This window comes from Talpa europaea (assembly GCF_964194135.1).
Source record: "Talpa europaea genome assembly, chromosome: 10".
NCBI classification, from domain to species: domain Eukaryota; kingdom Metazoa; phylum Chordata; class Mammalia; order Eulipotyphla; family Talpidae; genus Talpa; species Talpa europaea.
In genome coordinates this window covers 78870896-78890300 of record NC_140077.1, presented here as the reverse complement: position 1 = coordinate 78890300, position 19405 = coordinate 78870896, and the positions used below count along the sequence as shown (strand labels likewise).

Here is a 19405-nt window from a genome sequence, read left to right as displayed (position 1 = left end):
AGACATTTCATTCTCGGCTTATACTTGTTCCAGAGTCATCCCTGGAAGTCAGCATTTCTCTAAAAAAAGTCTCACTTTGCTGAGTGGAGAATGGCTTTTAGAAACCAAGGTTGGGGTTTGGTTAGTTAAATGTTTAGAACTGTTAATGCTGAGATCCTGATGTTCTAAAGGCATCATTATTCTCTTCAAAGATCTGATAGCCATCTTAGTAGCTCGTAGGCACTGTGATAACACAGTGAAGTACACATGAACAATTGATGCTGATTACTTCTACTTAATTTTCTTTTTGTTGTTACACAACAGTCACTGGCTAGATTGTGGGAAAAGCTGGATGACTCACTCAATTAAATGGGGGCAGGAGGGTGAGGTCAGGAATATTCCTGTTGAATGGTGACTTTGGGGCCAAGAAAAATATTTAGTTATGAATTTAAGTGTTTATCTTCTACCAAGTATCAGTCACCCTTAAATTTCCATGGCTCCTTTCATTTTTTCAGGTGTCACATATTCATGTAGTTCAGCCAGTAACTTTCTTTTGGATGGATCTAGTGTTGCTGTTTTAATACAGTTGATCTTCTTTAGTATTATTTCATAAGCTATAGCTGTTTTGGTTAGTGAAATATAGCTTATTGCTATTCTCTCATAGAATATTTAAATGTCATGTATAACTAGAAAAGACCCTGGAGATTTTATGAATATTCTTGATGTTTGAAGAAAAACTATTTTCAGAATATAAAACTGTCAAATAAGTTTAGGCTAGTATAGTTTAAATCTTTAGAATAAAAAAATTAAGAAAAATTTCTAAAACCGTTTTATGTGAACTCTCTCTTCAGATTGATATGTAGCTAGTTTAATATTTTAAGATTTCAAGGATTGTAGAGAAACAAAATCTGTGTTAGAATTAACAAAATACCAGTTTAGGAACAGAAAATATTTTTCAGTAGTTAGAATCTTGTATCATTGTTAGTCAAAGCAGATTTACTTTTTTTTTTTTTTAAAGATTTATTTATTTATACAAGCACTAGGTACAATCAGAATTGCGGGAGGGTGAGAGAATTCGCCAGAGCGGGGAACAGAACAGGCAGAATGATGAAATACACTGCTGAGGGGAGCAGCAGGCACTGCAGGAGAGGTCTGCAGCACCTTGTGGGACCCTACCCGGCTGGCCGGGATCGAACCTGCACTGAAGTGGCTGCGGACAGCCTCACAGCGCGGTGCTCAACCGCCTGCGCCACCAGGGAGCCCCGTTAAATAAACTTTAGCGGTAATTATTTGATGTTTTTATGACAGAGACTTATTTTGTGCCAAATGTTGATCTGAGCATGGAAGATATAGCTACAGATGGTACAGACAGTCTCTGTAACAGGAAATTTGTACCTGAAGACTGAATACATATTAACATTTCAAATATTAAAATGCATTTTTTATTTTATTTATGAGATTAGTGGAAAGAGATAAAATATAAATATCTTTGTCTTTTAAAACATAAACGGTATTAAATGTCATTCAATCAATATATAAATATATCAGCATCAACATATTCTTATTTTATAATAGCATTAAGATTCCAGTGACACATGGAACCATGTTAGAGATGCATAGAACATATTACTGATTTTAATTCATTGTATGTGTTAAGCTTACATGTTATATAAGATTTTCATATAGATGTTTATTTTCCAGGCAGAAACTCTGTGACCTGTGTCTGGGATATGGTGATTTCTCTTTTGTGCAGCTAGCTGTGTCTGGGATATTATGATTTCTCTTTTGTGCAGATTACTAGATGAAATCACTTCTAAAGTTGCTTTGAACTTTGTATTTTATTTTTTATACTTAAATAGTTCCCAAAGGCAATAATCATAAAGGAAAATATTGACTCATTAGACCATATTAAGAGTATAAATTTCTGTTTATTAGTTAATTGAAAGATGTCATTAGGGGTATTTTTAAAGGACAAATCATGATATAGAAATATTTGCATTACAGACAACTTATGTCTAAAATATTTTATTGTTTTTTTAAAGAGTGTCATGAAATGATGTGTTTACTTTCTCCATTTAGTTAATCCCATTTAAACGAGCCCTAGTTTTTTAGCCCGTGGGATTTTAGTTATAAAATTGCATTTTCAAAGAACTTAGAAACACTTGGCATTATGAGGAATCAGGGCAAAAGTAGCTGCAGTGCTTTTGTCATTTTTAGTTCAGTTCTTGAGTTTTGTGTAGTACTTGTCATATAATTGGTCTTCAGCTAATGTTTACTGAATTAGTGAGTGAATGTTATATAATTATAAGGAAAGAATGCATAAAAAAGTGAAAACTCTCATGAGAACTGACCTTTTTAAGTTTAAACCTAGAAATCACAGTAAGCATTATTGCTTTGGACATTCAGAACAAAAGCATTAACATTTTTAGAAAATGAAGACAGTACATTTTAGGGCTGTAAGACATTGGAGCATGATTGTAGGAAGTGGCCATGGTAATTGCCTTCATTGGCATTGGGGAAGGTGAAGATTAAACCCCCTTGTTTAGTAAGGCAAAATGGAGAAGACAGAATTCAATCTGGAGAACTGGGATTTGCTAAGTATATAATACTTCTTTTGAAAATGGAAGTAGTTGAGACTGAATATTTATGTTAGTGCAACAGAGCTTGGATTTAGCAAATGGCAGAGATGAGAGTATGGGATATCTTAATGATATCCTATCCCTAGTTTGCAAGGGTTAGGTAAATTTCTAATTTTTTAATGTATGTATCAGGCTTATGAACAGCAACACAAATTGGTAATGATAACATTGATTAAATTTTGACTTTACATTTTTGCAGATTTTTAAAGTTCCTGTTGCTTTGGACAATGGATGAACAATCACAAGGAATGCAAGGGCCACCTGTTCCTCAGTTCCAGCCACAGGTAATTTATTCTAATATAAGCTAGCATCAGTATTTATAGCTATACTAAATATGAGAGGAAGGAAGGAGTACTTTTATAGATGCTTTAGGAAATAAAGTAGCCAAAACTTGCTAATTACGAATTTCAGAGTTTTTGTCACAATTGTTTATATTTTAAAATAGTGTCTTATAATACTTAGTTCTTATATACAAATATGAAACAAGGATAGTTTTACCTTATATCTATAATTGAATGACCCATAGTTAGGCTTTGAGGGTTAAGATTGGGCTTAGGGAGGCAAAAAATAAATGAGAATGCGTTGCGGTGTGGAGTGTCTGTATTTTCTACCTCCCTTGCCTTAGCCAGCTAATCCTGCATTGTCCCAACTGCATTTTCCCTTGTTACCTTTATCCACTCTGGGGGTGTTACTCCTGTTAAGTAGTTGCTTACAGTTTTGTTCCATAAAATGTATGTCTTAGTAAACAATGTGCACACATTATTTGAAATTCATTGTTTAGCCTCCTACATTCATAATGGATGCTGCCATAAAGCTCTATATATAATGACATGTTTGAAATAACTAACACTCCTTTCCTCCCAGTTTTCTGTGACTACGTATGGTGGAGGATATTAACCATCCTTATTGTGGTGATCATTTTGTAGTTTATACAAATATCAAATTTTTATGATGTACTTTAATATGTCAACATAATAACTATTTGCAAGCGCTTATTTTTTACCCTTTGATATGTAAGAGCTCCTCAAAACTGATTTTCACAATCAAGTTAACATACTATTATGCCAGTAATACCTCATTAAAAAAATGGCCCAACATAGGGTCAGCACCTCATTTTTGTTTTTCATATAGACTATGTTTCTTGGTCTGGTGTTTGAGGCATTGTACAGTTTGTCTTCAATTTACTCTGCTAGCCTTGCCGCAATTCTGCTTACATAGCAGTTCTGAAGTCATTTGAAGGACTGGTGAATGTTCTTTGAAATGAGTTCTGGAGTCAGGTAGATTTGGGAGACTTGGGTTAAACAGTTACTTTATGACAGTGCTTCCTCACAGCCTTTCCTTATGAATTTCCAAGAGCGGGGGAAGGTGTAGTGATTTCCAAGCTTATTTTACTTGGAGATCCTCCCCTTCCACCCCTCACATCTATTGATTTCTTTAAGACTCAGCATTTGTAAAGCATGTAGGTCAGAAAATGTTGCCCATAAATAAATGATCTGTGATTTTGTTCCTTTTACACCCTCCATCTTCTCTAATTTTGGAAATCCTGACCATCCTTCAAGGACCATCTAAAATGCCATCCTTACCATGAAGCTTTTTTAGATTTTCTGGATGTATTATCTTTTCTTGGAAACATCAAGATATATTCTTTATATATGTCTTCTGGTATTTCTGACACCCTTGTGTCATTTCATATGGGCATTTTCTTTCTCTCTCCTATTGGGATCAACTTTCCTTGTAAAACAGGACTGTGTCTGCCTTACCTGGGTGTTCTGTGGAAAGGCAGTTCTGACATGGAGCAGACATTCACTAAGAGCAGCTAATTAAAACCAACCGGAGACTCAAATGCACATTTAATCAGCCTTATATGTAATTGAATTTTGCATAGTGGTGTTATCTATAGCCAGAAAAGAGACCCTTTAGCTTAGGGTAACACCAATATTTTAATTTCGAGATGATTAAAAAAAAAAACTAGCCACTGTATTTTGTGTATGGTCATAAATTATCAACAGTATAATAAGCTACTTCTGTCCATTAGATGTGGACATATCTTAGTACCAATTTTACAGGCACACAAAAAACACTGTTGTTTTTAGCAAAGACAATAAAAGAAGTGCCTTAAAAATAGTTTGCATTATGATTTTGAAATGCACAGTTTTGAGCAGCTCTTAAGTTTCAAAGGAAAAAAAAAAGCACTTGCATTTTTGCCTCCTACTGATTCACCAACCAGGAAAGGTCGGCATGGCAGTAGGAGGTAAAAATGAGAGTAATTGTTTTCCTAGGAGACCCTAGGCTGCCACATAGCATAAATTTCAAGATTATATACATGATTTTGCATCTCTTTTCACACTGTTCCTTTCCCTCGTGCCCCCTGCCGCTGCTCCTGTGTGGGTGGACCTCCCTCCCTGTTGGAAACAGGCAAGTGTCATCAGGTTTAGCTGCCTGTGGCAAGAGGGGGAGGGAGGATTTGTTTTCCCCTCCTTATTCAGACTGATGGTGTGAGACAGTGAAAGAAAGATTACCTGACAAGAGCTTATAGGTGTTATTGCTTATTAAGTCTTTGAAAAATGTTACTGTTCTCAGTAGCATTATTTTAAAAGGCTGGGAAAGGACAGCCTCTGTTCAGGTTGACAACCTTCTTTTGTTTGGTTCCACACCATTGGCCTGAATAATGGGGGTGATGTGGCAACATATGGTTAGCCAAGCGACTTCTTTCACTTTTGTAATGCTAATGGAAGTCTGGACATAAACAGAAGCCCGAGGAAGTCTGCTTTCTAAGTGTCAAATACCAAGTCCCTGTTAGAATGATGAGTGATATGTATTCTGGTCTAGCCTTTTCTTATTTTGAGATACTCTCACCCCATAATATATAATGTGTGGTCTCAGTTTTAGTACAGTATGTGTTCCTTATTATTAAGTTTTAGAATGGTAAATTTTGTCATCTTTATTAATTTTCATTTTGCATTCCTCTCATTCTCTTGCATCGAGGGGAATTTTTTTCTATCAACTTTCTTTTGTTTCCTCTCCTCCCTCCCTTTCCCTCTTTTATCTTTTCCTTCCTTTTTATGATACCTTCCACTAAGGACTAAAAGATACTGAAAGGACATTTTAAGTAGATTCTTATCCTATATATTGTCATGGGTTTTTGACTGTTATGAAACGATGAATTTAGCTTAATTAAAAAAATATAGATTAGGCCTCCCTGGTGGCGCACGGGATTAAGCACAGCACTGTGAAGCTGTCTGCAGCCTCTGCAGCCTGAGTTCTATCCTCGGCCAGGGAGCTACCCTCATGGCACAGCAGACCTCTCCTTTCTGGCCCGCTGCTCCCCTTCAGCAGTGTATTTCAGTCAGTCTGCCTGTCCTGTTCCCCACTCTGTCTCTAGTGAACCTTCTCACTGTGCCCCCCCCCCACCTCTGGCCTGTGCCCCAGTTCATGTATGCATAAATAAATAAAAATCTTTAAAAAATATATAGATTGAGTAAAAGATGGCTACAGAAATAGTAAAATATTTTTCTTTTACTATGAGACTAATTTTTTTAATTTTTAAATTTTTTTTTTAAGATTCATTTATGCATACAAGAACTGGGGTACAGGCCAGAGTTGCAGTGGGTGAGAGGATTCACCAGAGATAGAGCAGTTTACAGTGCAGGCAGATTGACTGAAATACACTGCTGAGGGGAGCAGCGGGCGAGACAGGAGAGGTCTCCTTGCCATGTGGGTTCCTCCCTGGCTGGGGATCGAACTCGTACTGCAGTTGCGGACAGCTTCATAGGTTGCCTCTTAACCCCTTGCAGCACCAGGGATGCCCTATGAGACTAATTTTAAACAACAGAAATTTACAACATTTTCTGAATAATTTGATTTATGGTCATTTAATGAAGAAGACTGGAACATTCTTTTATATCATAAAGTTAAATATGAAATGGTTATAATAAGTATAAGTCTAAGAATTTGGGAGAGTGATTAGAGGGAAGATTAACTGTAATAATTATTAGGACTTAGTTTTTTATTAGTAAATTTGAAGTTATCTAGTGTTTTGGCTATCAGTGAAAGGGGCAAGACATCCAAGATCAGCATTCCAGGTAGGAAAATAAACATTTCTTATTTTAATAACTTGGAAGGTATGAGAATCTTGTCTGGGGAGTGTTCCAACCCAAGAACAACCATTCCATTTATGCTTCATGGCAGCCCAAACTACAGTCCATTTGTGTTTTTGACATCTCTGTCAGTGAAAGCGGAGAAATGAGATTATGTACACTTTGTAGCATGTGTAGCATAATTATCAGGGTATATTTTAGGTACCAAGGAAGTAAGCCCACAATGAACAAGGGCCATCATTTGAATTGTTTCTTTGGATGTTTATTTTTGTCAAGTTATTTGTCATATAGCCTTGAGTAGAGCTTCTGTTTGGAAGTCTGTATAGAAATTGAGGTGTAAAGTTCTCCTTTTAACAGTTCATTGGATAAAGAATAACTTCATTGATATATGCATAGGATGATAAGCAGCAGCTATTTTGAGGGAAGAAGCTTTTGCCATAGTTTTTTACATTCGTGACCAAAAACCTCAGGTCAACCCTCATTCTACTCAGTGGTCAGATTCTTAGTCCATCCACCCCCACTATCCTCACTGACTGCTCGTATCTTTTCTCTCCTCAAATTCCCAGTGCATTGGCTCCTGTCCTCACTCTCAGCTCATGCCCTTGCTTCCTATTTCATTGAAAAAAACTAAACCAATCATAAGGGAACTGCCTTTTCTGTCATCAGATTAACTAGCCCTCCCTATTCTCAACGGGCATACGCCTTGGTCACCAGATCCCACATTCATTCCCTCTACCCCGTCCTTCCCATGAGCATACTATTATGCTGTTATTTCTTCTATTTAAACAATAAAATAAAACAACCCCCCCCAAGAGCTTTTGAAACGTTTCTTCCCTCCAACTGTAAAACCTGTTTTCTACTCCCTTTTATTGCAAAACTCCTAGAAAGATTTATCTGTTGTTCTGCCTTCCATTCTCCTTTCACACTCTTGCATGTACCCTAACTATGCTTCTCTTCTCCATCATACTGCCTTAGCACTTCTTGTCAAGGTTTCCAGTGACTTTATGTTGCTCAGTCCAGTGTTCAGTCCTCAGCCCTCCTCTTACTTGTCTTAACAGCTGTATGTGACAGTTGATCCTGCTCTCTTTTTTGAAACCTATTCTTCCCTTGGCTTTCCAGAACCTGTTTTTCACTTGTCTTATTGGTCCTCACATTGCTTATTTTCCCTTATCATCTTTATGCTGGTAACTCTCAAATATGTATTTGACCTGGACCTCTGTCCTGAATTCCAAATTCATGTATCCAGTTGCCTACTTGCCATCCAGTTTCCATGTCTCAAACCTGATGTGACTGAAACTGAACTGTAAATATTCCCTTGAAACCATTTTGTCATTCTTTATCTCAGTAGTGGCAAGTCCATTCTTTCAGGTGCTCAGACGAAAACCCCTAGAGCTACCCCTGACTTCTTCCAGACTCCCTCATCTCTTACCTAATCTGTTTGCAGATTCTGCCTTTAAAATGTGTTTAGATATGTTTAAATTTGGAATATTTCTTACCTCCTCCACTGCTACCATTCTGGTGAAAGTTATTTTAATTTTTCACATACCTTATTGCAGTAGTTTTCCAGTTTATCTCTTTTCTTGCACATTTGCCTGCTTTCATTCTATTCGCCATGCAAAAATCAATACAAAATTACATAACATTTAAATAGAAAATTTTAGTCAAATCATGTCTGTTTAAAACCTTCCAATAGGTTTTCATCAGCTCACTTTTTTATCTTCAAGTATATACTTAAATATCACCTTCTTTGTTTAAGGAAATTGAAACCTCATACCCACCCAGTATGCCTTCAATGATATATTTTTCACTGCACAATTTGTCACCTTATCATTTTTCATTTTGTTCATTGTGTCTGTCTTCTCCTCCTAGTGTATAAGTTTTATCCCTAGTTCCCAGTACATAGTAGGCAATCAAGAAATATTTGTTGAATAACTACAAACTTGATTTCATACCAACTCATTCTCTCTTTTCAAGTACCACCTCTTAAATGAGTCTCAAAATATGTAAATATATATGAAACTTATTTTTCATTATATACTTCATACATACTTTTTTAAATCTACATTCACTTATTCATCTACATTTTCATTATATACTTCTTTTTCATTATATAATTCATATATACTACTTTTTCATCTACATTTTCCATCTCTTATTGTTTTTTTTTTTTTGTTTGTTTGTTTTTTTTTGGTTACCACCTGCTTTACTTGGAACTCAGCAGGACTCTTTCCCTAAGGACACTGCTTTCAAGGTCTTTTTCCCTAGTGGAAGCTACTGTTTTCTATATCCATATGCTATTAGGACCAGGAGGTAGAAGCAGGAGCCTTTTTCATGCACAGTGCTTCTTTCAGACCACTTCTTTTGTGAGACTCCTGCACTGAGGCCCTTTGAAACCTCCATTTACATCCCCTTCAGGGTACCCATAGGAACCCCATTAGTTTGTTTACAGTTCTTGAATGGTCTGGAAACCTTGAAGGACACTGGTGGAAGCTTGAATCTGATCATGTTTTTCAGTTCCCAGTGTGGTATTTTCATTTATTTATTTATTTATTTATTTATTTATTTATTTATTTATTTATTTATTTATTTTAACACATCAGGATATTAAAAAAAATTAAGAATTTATTTTTTTATTTTTTTAAATAATAAAGTTTATTTTTATATTCCCCATACAATTGCAACCCCCCCATTCTGCCAGTGTGGTATTTCAAATTGCAACCCCCCCCCCATTCTACCAGTGTGGTATTTTAAATTGAAACCACCATCTCTAACTGAAAGTTAAATTAATTTTTTTCCTTTTTACCAACTAAATATTTTAATTCTAATAGTATTATGTAAATATTACATAATTTTAGTAAGAATCGTTTTTAGGAAAAGACTTACAATATAGAGGATTAAGAAAGCTGCCCAATGAGAAGTGATTTCAAAATATTTAAAGTTTGGTTGAGTTTTGAATTTCTGGCATTCATATTTGCATATTAGGAACATGTTTTCTTCAAATTATAAAGCAAATACCTTAAAAATATAGATGTAGCATGGGAATACAATAAGGACTCTCAACTGCTGTTGGAAATTTCTACTTGATCTGTTCACAGTAATGTGGGCAAAGATAAAACCAAAAATCAAAATAATTTTCTAACTTTTTTTGGAACTAGTTTAGAGCATGAAATGTAAGTTTAATAATTATGTAACAGGGTGGTCCCCAGGAAAGGGGGAGGTTCCCTGCCCCTCCCAAGGGAGGGTGGAGCTGAGCAGGAAGAGGAGAAGCTGCAGAAGAGACTGAGGAAAGAAAGCAGGATGGAGCCAGGAGACCTGGAGGAGGCGCATGGAGCCTAGAGACATGTGAAGAAACTGCGCTTGTCTTTTGGTCGTGGACTGGGTGACACAGATGTGGGTGAGACACAGCCGTGGAGAGGTGACCATGGCAGCTTTTATCTTGATGTTGATTTTGCTCTTTTCCTTTTGGGCTTGTCTGATTGTTTCTGACCCTTTGCTGTGGGACCCCACTGGAAGGTGCTTTAGACTCGTGGCAGGCTTTGGGGCCTTGTTCTGGGCCGATCCCATTTGGATGGACTTTTACCCACGAGGGGACGGGTAACTTTGGGTGCTTCACTTAGAAACTAGACTCTTTGCCTTACCTGTATTGTTTCCTAGTTGTATTAAAGTTCCTTCCCATTAAAGTCTCCTATGTTTTGTGTTGATGCGGCGGATGGCAGAACCCATTTAGAATAGGCAGGTTTGCGGGGTTTGGGCTGCCCCTCTCCCTGTCCTATAACAGATTTGGCGTCCAACGTGATTTAGGACAGAGCCATCCGCTCAGCTCCACCGTCCCTTGGGACGGGGCAGGGAACCTCCCCCTTTCCTGGGGACCACCCTGTTACAATTACAGTAATAAACATGGTTTTATTTTTGAGGTTGAATTGGATACTAGAATCCTTTGGAGTCAAGTATCTATTTGCTGAATTAACTAAATAGTCTTGGTATTCTTTTGACCAAAATGAGGGTATCTTCTTAAAGAGGCTAGTCATTTTCATGTGGTCTCAATCATAGATCATAGATCTCAATAAACTAGATCTGGTTATAATTCTAAAGGAGGAATTTCAGATATATTTTCAGTATTGGAAGAGACCTCTCAGATACCTTTCCTTGTTAACTGTTTTGAAGAGCAACATTGAATATATATGCATTCTAATGTGTTTGTTAGATCAAAGTTGTATTATTTAACATTTAGGGTACCTTTATATGTTGCCTTCTCTTATATCATTATTTTGTGAATCTTAGGGCTTTTTCATATGACTGATAATGTTTCATACACTTTTTTTACTAAATAATCATAAGACACATTTCCCAAATTGAGACATTTTGATATTTCTGTCTCCAGCTACATTTGCATAGAATAAATTTAATGATGCACCCTTTTTATTTTGTTTTTCCTTGACTGATCTCATTCAGTGTGGGAGAACAAAGGGATGAAGAAAGAGGAGTTTCTAGAAGAGTTACAATAAAGTTCTGATGGCTGACATGGGAGTGCTCAGAATCATTTTCAACACTTCCAGAACCACTCCATAGGGGAGGCTGAATAATGAGTGAGAAGAGAAGTTGAGGATGGTAGCCTGTTGCAGCACCACCATTTATGGGGAGAAATAAGTAGATTTGCTGGAAGGAAGCAGAAACCCTGGCTGTTTCGTGTGGGGGTTAATGCTTTCATCTCTGAAGTTAAATTAAGTTGGACAAGTTCTTGAAACCTCCACTTGGTAGCTATGTGATGGTGGGCAAATTATTTAACTATCTGTAAGCCATACTTTTCTTGCCCATAAATGAAAAGAATAATACTCTACCTTTAGAGTTGATACGGAGCTTTCATTGTGGATAGTGATGACAACATTCTGCCAGTCATTGTCCTGACCCCCAGATTTCTCATCCCATTGCTTGGTTTTCTATCACATATCATTCATTACATTTTTATTACCAGCTTTCCTCACAAACGGCTGCTGCTTTAGCCATGTCCACCCCAATAAATGGCTATTCTACAAATGTTCTAGCCCCACGTTAGTAATTTCTCACTGCTCCTTGCTTAGATTTTTTTTTTATTCAGCAGTTCCTTTGACTCTAGCTCAAGATGATGTTCTGATTCCCTCTGCTGTCCTTCTCTAACTGTAAGTCTCGGACGTTTTGTCTGGACTCGCTGCCTCCACTCTTGATTTACCCATGGTCCTCCCCAATTTCTTCTCCACCAAGCTTCATGATTATCTTCGTAAAATATATTCATTAGGTCACGTAATATAGTGCCCCTCCGCTTCAAACTCGAATGCGTTACTTTTGCTGTCAAAGCACTCTGATTTTTGTCAAGGCTTACTTCTTGAACCTTTTTCTCTACTGCTGTCTCCACTACTCTGTACTCCAGTAGCAGTGTCCTCTTTGCTGTTCCTTAAGCACACCAAGCTCCTTAAGACATTTTTTCCAATTGTTCTTTTCTGCTATGACTGCTATTTCCTTTCCTTCTGATGTTTTAATCTTGGTATAAATGTCACCTCCTCAGGAAGTCATTCCCAAATTTCTTAATCTAAAATAATTATCTACTTATTCTTCAGTATATCACTCTTTCTCTGCATAGTACTTAAATATATTCAGAGTAAATATTAGATTCTATTTATTTTGTCCATTCTCTTTTTATTGTTTTTGTATTATGTATTCATTTAGCCACTTTCACCTTTTAATATTTGTACAATAAATTTATAAAAACCTCTTCCCACTATCTCTGTCTGTATATCTATCGCTGATTCTCCCAGTAACAGGCTTTTTCTCTCTGTATTTAATTTTGCCAGGTAGAACTGGTGGCGGTCATGGGGGAATAGGAAGATGGGAGTGTCTTTGTCATAATTTGGATGTAGTGATTATTATGCTGTGTAATATAACTAACAGTGATTAAACACTACAAATACCAGGGTCTTATAAATGTTTAACTAGATAATTGGTTATATCCATCCACTCACTTTTCTATAGTGAATTTCTTCCATTGTTTGATAAGTAGTCAGGTTATAATAATTAATGGCATATTATTTGAACTGATATTTATCCCAGATACTTAGAAATAGGTTATTTTTGAAATCAAGAAATCATGCGGTGTATTTGTAGTTGTTTTGTGTTTCATTTCTAGTGCAGTTTATAGAAAATAATATTGTGTTGTGTTAGATATTACTGAAAGAATATTCTCATCTATGTAGCTTGGCTATGAGCAACATATTTTTCAAGATCATAGTATTAGCTTTATTGCTAAATAAAATTGAAGGACATTTTGAAGTTTTGTAACTTTTAAATTTTGGAGGAATTAAGTAATATTAATATAAATATAAAGAAATTTATTAATTTATGTAATCAGTGATATGAAAACGACCAGTAAAAGATGAAGTTACAATAACGATGAAAACCTTATTAGTAATGTTAATTATTGTAATTAATACTGGTTTATATAATAGATCATTGATAACAATACCTCTAGGAATTATCAGCACATGATTTTCTCCCTGGGGATTCTATTGAGTCCATGCTGTGACTGTTCTAATTTCCCCAGAGAGAATTACGATCATTATATTATCCTGAATTATCTTATTGCTCATTAAATGTCCTTGCCTTCAAATTTAAAACAAGTTAAAGATATTAAGTTGGTTCTAGGAATTTATTAATTGTTTAAAGAGTCACTCAGCACCTGTGAGAATAAGAGCCAGTAGCACAGCGGATGAATTTTATTTTAAAATGAAAAGTATCCATATGAAGGAAGCAGTAAGTAGATTGTACGGAAAAGTGAATCCCAACTAGCAAGATCTGGTGTTATGTGATCTAGACAAGAGATTCATTCATAACCCAGAATATTCAAGGGTTGCATAAAGCTTGTTCACTGTAGGATTTGATTTCTTAGTTATCATATGTTATTTTGAGTATTTTTCTTAGATTTCAGATTGCTTTTATAGTATAGCCTTTCACTGTGTAGATTTAGACAGTTCAAAAAGCGAAACATTATTTCATGAAAATGTAATATGTTTCTAAGGTTATTTTTCATTATGCCTTTAAGTGAGTGTTGCATCTCATGGATAGCAATAAAGAAATAATGTTCTATAAAAAAAAAAACCTTATGTAAACTTATGTTATCCATGTTCACTAGGTGCATTTTAAGACTTCTTTCAAAAATGAATGTTTGAAAATACTTATGTGATAAATAGTAATTTCAGAAGATACTGTGTACTAGTTAGCCATACCCTTCCTCAGGTTCTTTTGTCGCAAGGAGCATGCGGTTTCAAATTCATAGGGTTTATGGACTTTAGTTATTCTCTTCAGTTTGCCTGCAATTTCTAACTTAAAAAGTATTTTACTAAAGTAACATTGGTTTGTTAAGAATGTTTCAGGAACACAGCACTATACTTTGACAACTATATATACTACCTTCTGATCACCACCAAAAGTTTAGTTTTCACTTACCACCTTACATGTAGTTTTTAACTTTATTTTAAGGGTGCTCCTACCAGATAGCCTAATTACCACTGAATATAGTTTTATGTATATGGTCTCCCTCTCCCAATAATTATTAAAAAAGACTCTGGGTAGAGTGGATTAAGCTATTTTCATTCATGAATCAAAAAGACAAACCATGTGATAAATTGGTATCCCAGTTGGAAGTGAGAACTCAGGGTTGGTTGATACTTAGAACTCCTACTGAGTATGCCATTGTCATATGGTAAACCTAACAACAGATAAAGGTAAACTCTTAATTGTGAGAAAATTGGGAAGGGGGTGCACAGTGGACTATGGTAGAGGACTCGGGTGTCTTAGTGGGTGGTGGATGTGGTGTTGTGACATTCATCTGAGGAGGTGTGATCCTGTCCCTCTGAATCACAGTGTTGCAAACCAGTGTTATCTCAATTAAAAAAAAAAATTTCAAACCTATGTTCTAACATAAGATGGGTCAAACTAAAATAGATACAATCACTATTTAATATTGGGCAATGTAAGTTTCAAATCTCAGGATTTATGTTTGTTTATAATAAAAAAGAATTTTATTCTTGAAAAATAAAGGACATAAAGTAGGCTCCATAGACATAAGAGCCCTCTACAAAAGTAGTTTGGTGAAGGGATATTACCACTAGCACAGTTGGGTAAGGGAGTCTTAAATTTTAGTGAGCACCTGCTGTGTGCATGGCTCTGTCATTTTTATTTGTCATCAAACTCACAATTCCTTGGGTAGAATTACCCCCATTTTACAAAAGTAGGAAGCAATATTTGGATGTCTTGCCCAGCTCCAAAAGATACTATCAGAACTAGGATTTAGATGTGGGCTTGTTCTCTAACTCTAGGACCTGTGCTTTATTCTACTGGGCTGTATGGGAACTCAGTAGATTCTTCCTATAATTCCTTATCTAGGTCAGGCTTTGGAGCAAGACTGATTTGAAACACTGTTCATTGCTGCCCATATTGTTCTTACAGGGACAGTGAGTGGATTACTGCTTAAATCATCTAATTATGGGGATTAAAGGGAATTCTCCATTTCTCCTGTTGGGAGCTGTTAGAGGAAGTTTTGCAGGTCTGAAGCCTTTACATTGCACTATACTGCTTGTCACAGATCTATGTAGAGCCGTCATAGTCACTATCATGCACTATGTGTTTTAAAGCCTTTTAAATTCATTCAGATCTTCAGTTACATCCACTTATTTATTTATTTATTTATTCTTTTAAGACATTTATTTATTTATATAAGCACTGGGTACAGTCAGAAGCGCGGGAGGGTGAGAGAATTCACCAGAGCCAGAGCAGGGAGCAGAACAGACAGACTGACGAAATACACTGCTGAGGGGAGCAGTGGGTGGCAGGAGAGGTCTGCGCACCATGTGGGACCCTCACCAGGTGGCCAGGGATCGAACTGTTGCTGCAGAGGCTGCGGGCTGCTTCGCAACCCAGCACTCAACTGCTGCACCACTGAGGAGACCAATCCACTTATTTTTTTTTTTTAAGATTTATTTATTTATGCATACAAGAGCTGGGGTACAGGCCAGAGATGCTGGGGGGGGGGTGAGAGGATTCACCAGAGACAGAGTAGGGAGCAGAACAGGCAGATTGACCGAAGTACACTGCTGAGGGGAGCAGCCGGTGAGACAGGAGAGGTCTGCTGCGCCATGTGGGTTGCTCCCTGGCCAGCTGAGGATTGAACTTGTGCTGCAGAGACTGCAGATTGCTTTATAGTGCACTGCTTAACCCCTTGCGCCACCAGGGAGGCCTGCATCCACTTATTTTGTAAATATTTTTTGTTTACCACATGTCAGACCACCTTTGTGGCATCTGTACACAAAGATACTTGGTCTCTACTTTGGAGGGAGAAAATATATATACTCATATATATTTATATATACAAATAAACAAATAATTAAAATCCATTGTGAGACCCTAGCTTAGTGCCTGAGTTTGTACACGTGTTTATAGAGTTGAATGACTGCTGTGAACTCCTATGGAGGCACAGGGTAGTAACCAATAAAGCTGCCTGAGTGAGCTGAAGATGATTACTGGGAAGGGCTGATAGTTGAAACTCAAGGATGAGTTTAGGTTTGTTGGGTGTGCAAAGTGAAATTATTTAGAAGATATGAAGACAAGCAAATGCCTTGCGTGGAGGGGCCAAAGCTGTGGTGTACTTGGCGAACCAATGGCGTGGCTGGTGGGTGAGGCCCACGGCTAGGTGTGAAGTGATTTAAGAGCCCTCTGTCATAGGTATAGAAGCATTACCCTCATCTTTTAGTGGAAGAAACAGGATAGGTTTTACTTGCATACAAGTTTAAGGTTTTTTAAGTGACTCATGTACAATACAAAAGCCATTTTATGCAGTTGAGTCATGAAGGTCAAGGGTCTGCAAGAGATCAAGACCCAGTTTATAGACCAAATGGAGAACACAAATCATGTAATTAAAGTGGTTTTATGTGCTTTGTATTTCCTACTGATTGAATTTCATCATTTTGCTGAATTATTTTATTGCTGGTAATTCAAATGCTGACTCAGAAATATATGGGGAAATGGATATCACTCAAAAAAGAGAACATGCCTTATCTTAAAAAAAGAGTTCTCACTTGAGTGGCCACTCATTTGATGATGCTGTCTTTCTTTAAAGCACTTAATGTAGTGCTACCTGTGCTACCTCATCAAAATGAGGTATGGCGTTGAATACAATGTAGCAGAATATTGCTGAACTATGTTTACTACCAATCTGATGGACTCTTAAAGGAGACCTCATCCTATACAAGCTTGTTTTTACACAAATTGCAGTGTGGCAAAGACCCAAGGGTAGTGGGAGATGTGCAGCTATGCTCCTTCTCATGTCAGCTCTCCAAGTCTACACTGGATGACAGGACATGGGAGCAGATGAGACAAGCTGTCACTCAACCACACTGCCCTTTGAAGAAAGGCCATGGGGGGAAAAAGGTGCCGCAAATGGGCTGTGAAGTTTACATACTCTGCCCACTGTTAAACAGATTACGTCTAATGAAGTGTCTAATGCTCAGGCCATATCAACCTAATCCTTGGTGGCAGTTCATCCCTCAACTGCCAAAAAACACCACCCTCTGGCCCTCTCTCGCCACTCTGGCCGCCAAGCACAGGGAGGTGGCCAGTCTTAATAAACCAAGACAGTGTGTGATCTGACATGCAAATGTAGGTCATTGCATATGTAAATGTGTGATTACAAACCTGCATGCCAAAACACATTAGTGAGACTTTGCTCTCAGCATGCGGTTGTCACAGTGCCTTAGCAGTTCACGCTAATATTTGTCAGTTATTGTGCAGACAGAAGATGGAATCCCCACTCAAATTTAAAGAATTTGGATTGTGTGATAGTGTTCCTAATGATGAAGCTGTATATGTTACTGTTGAGACTGACAAGTTCTTATCAGGAGAAAGGTCTCTACATATATGGGGAAGGAAGGAAATTATTTCTTAGATGTTACAGATTATCCTAATGGTCAAATTTTTAAAAAAGATTTCTTAGAAAACCAAAGGCAATTTTAAAAATCTCTTCTTAAGATGAATCTTATATTTAATAGTCAAAAAAAACTTTTAAGAAGTTGATAATATCCATTGAGTTTATCTAAGAAGTGTACTTTGTAAGTCTCCTTACAAAGTACACTAAATGGTGGCATTAAGTCACAGTGAGAATTATAAATTAATTTCAATAACTGTAAAGAGAAATCTTACAAATGAATAGCTTGCCAAGGTGTTTCCCTGTATTATTTTATTTTTTTATTATGGCCTATATTTTCCTTTTTATTTCTAACATGAGTTTTTCTCCCTAGTTCTTCTTCCTCAAAAGACTTGAAATTGAAAACATCTGTGGATTCTCATATAGGGTGCCATAATGCTAGGTCATATTGTAGATGACTTTGTTAGCACCCACAGCTATAGGCTGTCCTTGGGAATCAGGACTTGGGGATCAATTAGCTGTGGGTGATAACATCTGCATTATAGAATTGTCATGAGACTGAATTATACAGCATATAAAGCCCCAGTGAAACTTTAGCAGAATTTTACAGTGTTTGCTAGTATGGGTGAGGTATTGAAATTAGCAAGATAAATTGTGTTAGGGTTGATACCAAGTACTGCTCATATATCAAAACAGTCTTCTGCATAAGTCATGGAGCCATCAGCCTTAACCGAGGTTTATTTGAAAGGCTAAGATTTCATGTTAAATGTGGTGTGTTTAAGAAGCAATGCCTTCTTCGATTGTATTAGTAGGTGTTTAATGTTCAATTTCCTTCAAGGGTGCACTATTCAGACCCCACAAAAATGTCATGTTTATTCCAAGCTAACTCAGAAAATAGAGAAGGCCCAGAAGGATGTGAGTGGGGTGGCGCAAAAGGTTTGGGAGAGTTAACTTACCAGTGGTCCTGACTCTTGAAAAGGCCTGTGCACATTCAACCAAAACAGAGAAGATACAGGTGCATGTGGTAGTTAGATTATTTATATTTTATGTAGATAGAGATGCTGAAAATAGACTATGAGTGTCATGAGGTGCACAAGGCATTCTGTCTTGTGTGAATATTGTAATTTTAGCAGTAAGAGGTGTGTGAGTGTAGTGAATGTTCAATTAATCATTTACTCTGTGACCCTTTGGATGAACGCATCCATTAACAATCAAAATGGATCATGGATACTTGTCATTCCACTTTGGTTCAAACTCATGTAATGAACCCCAATGGAAACCAAAGAATTTGGATGATAATGAGGTGTCAGTGTACGTTGGTGAATTATAACAAAAGTAGGGGATGTTTTGTAGAAGATGTTTATGATGGGGAAATGGCATTTATGGGGGATAAGGGACATTTGGGAAATCTCTATTTATTCCTCTCAGTTTTGCTGTGAAGCCACTAGAAATATTCTTTGTAGAAGTTAAATAACTGTCAGAAAGTTCAGAAGTTTTTCATGCATTGGTTGGCAGGTTGGACTAAGTGAGCACACACACATACATATACACACATATGTATATGTTTATATATGTATATAATCACATGTATGAAATGGATTATATATGGCATGGTATATATATATGTTATACATATATGGCTTGAATAAAAGTTCAGTAAATGTTGAATGATTGGATGTTTGCAAGCTTACCATAAATATTACCTACTTATGTGAAAACAATCAATGATTATGTGTATATTGTGT

At 36.7% G+C, this 19405-nt stretch overlaps 1 protein-coding gene across 1 annotated transcript in view; it reads left to right on the top strand.

Moving 5' to 3' along the window:
- Positions 1-2830: 2830 nt before the first annotated feature.
- Positions 2831-19405, top strand: part of NEK7 (NIMA related kinase 7) — a gene marked incomplete at its 3' end in the record, with an annotated part of 87374 nt that continues 70799 nt past the window's right edge. The window contains exon 1 of the mRNA XM_084245224.1: positions 2831-2902. Coding sequence (XP_084101350.1) covers positions 2846-2902 — 57 coding nt within the window. The 5' untranslated portion in view covers positions 2831-2845. The remainder of the gene's footprint in view (positions 2903-19405) is intronic.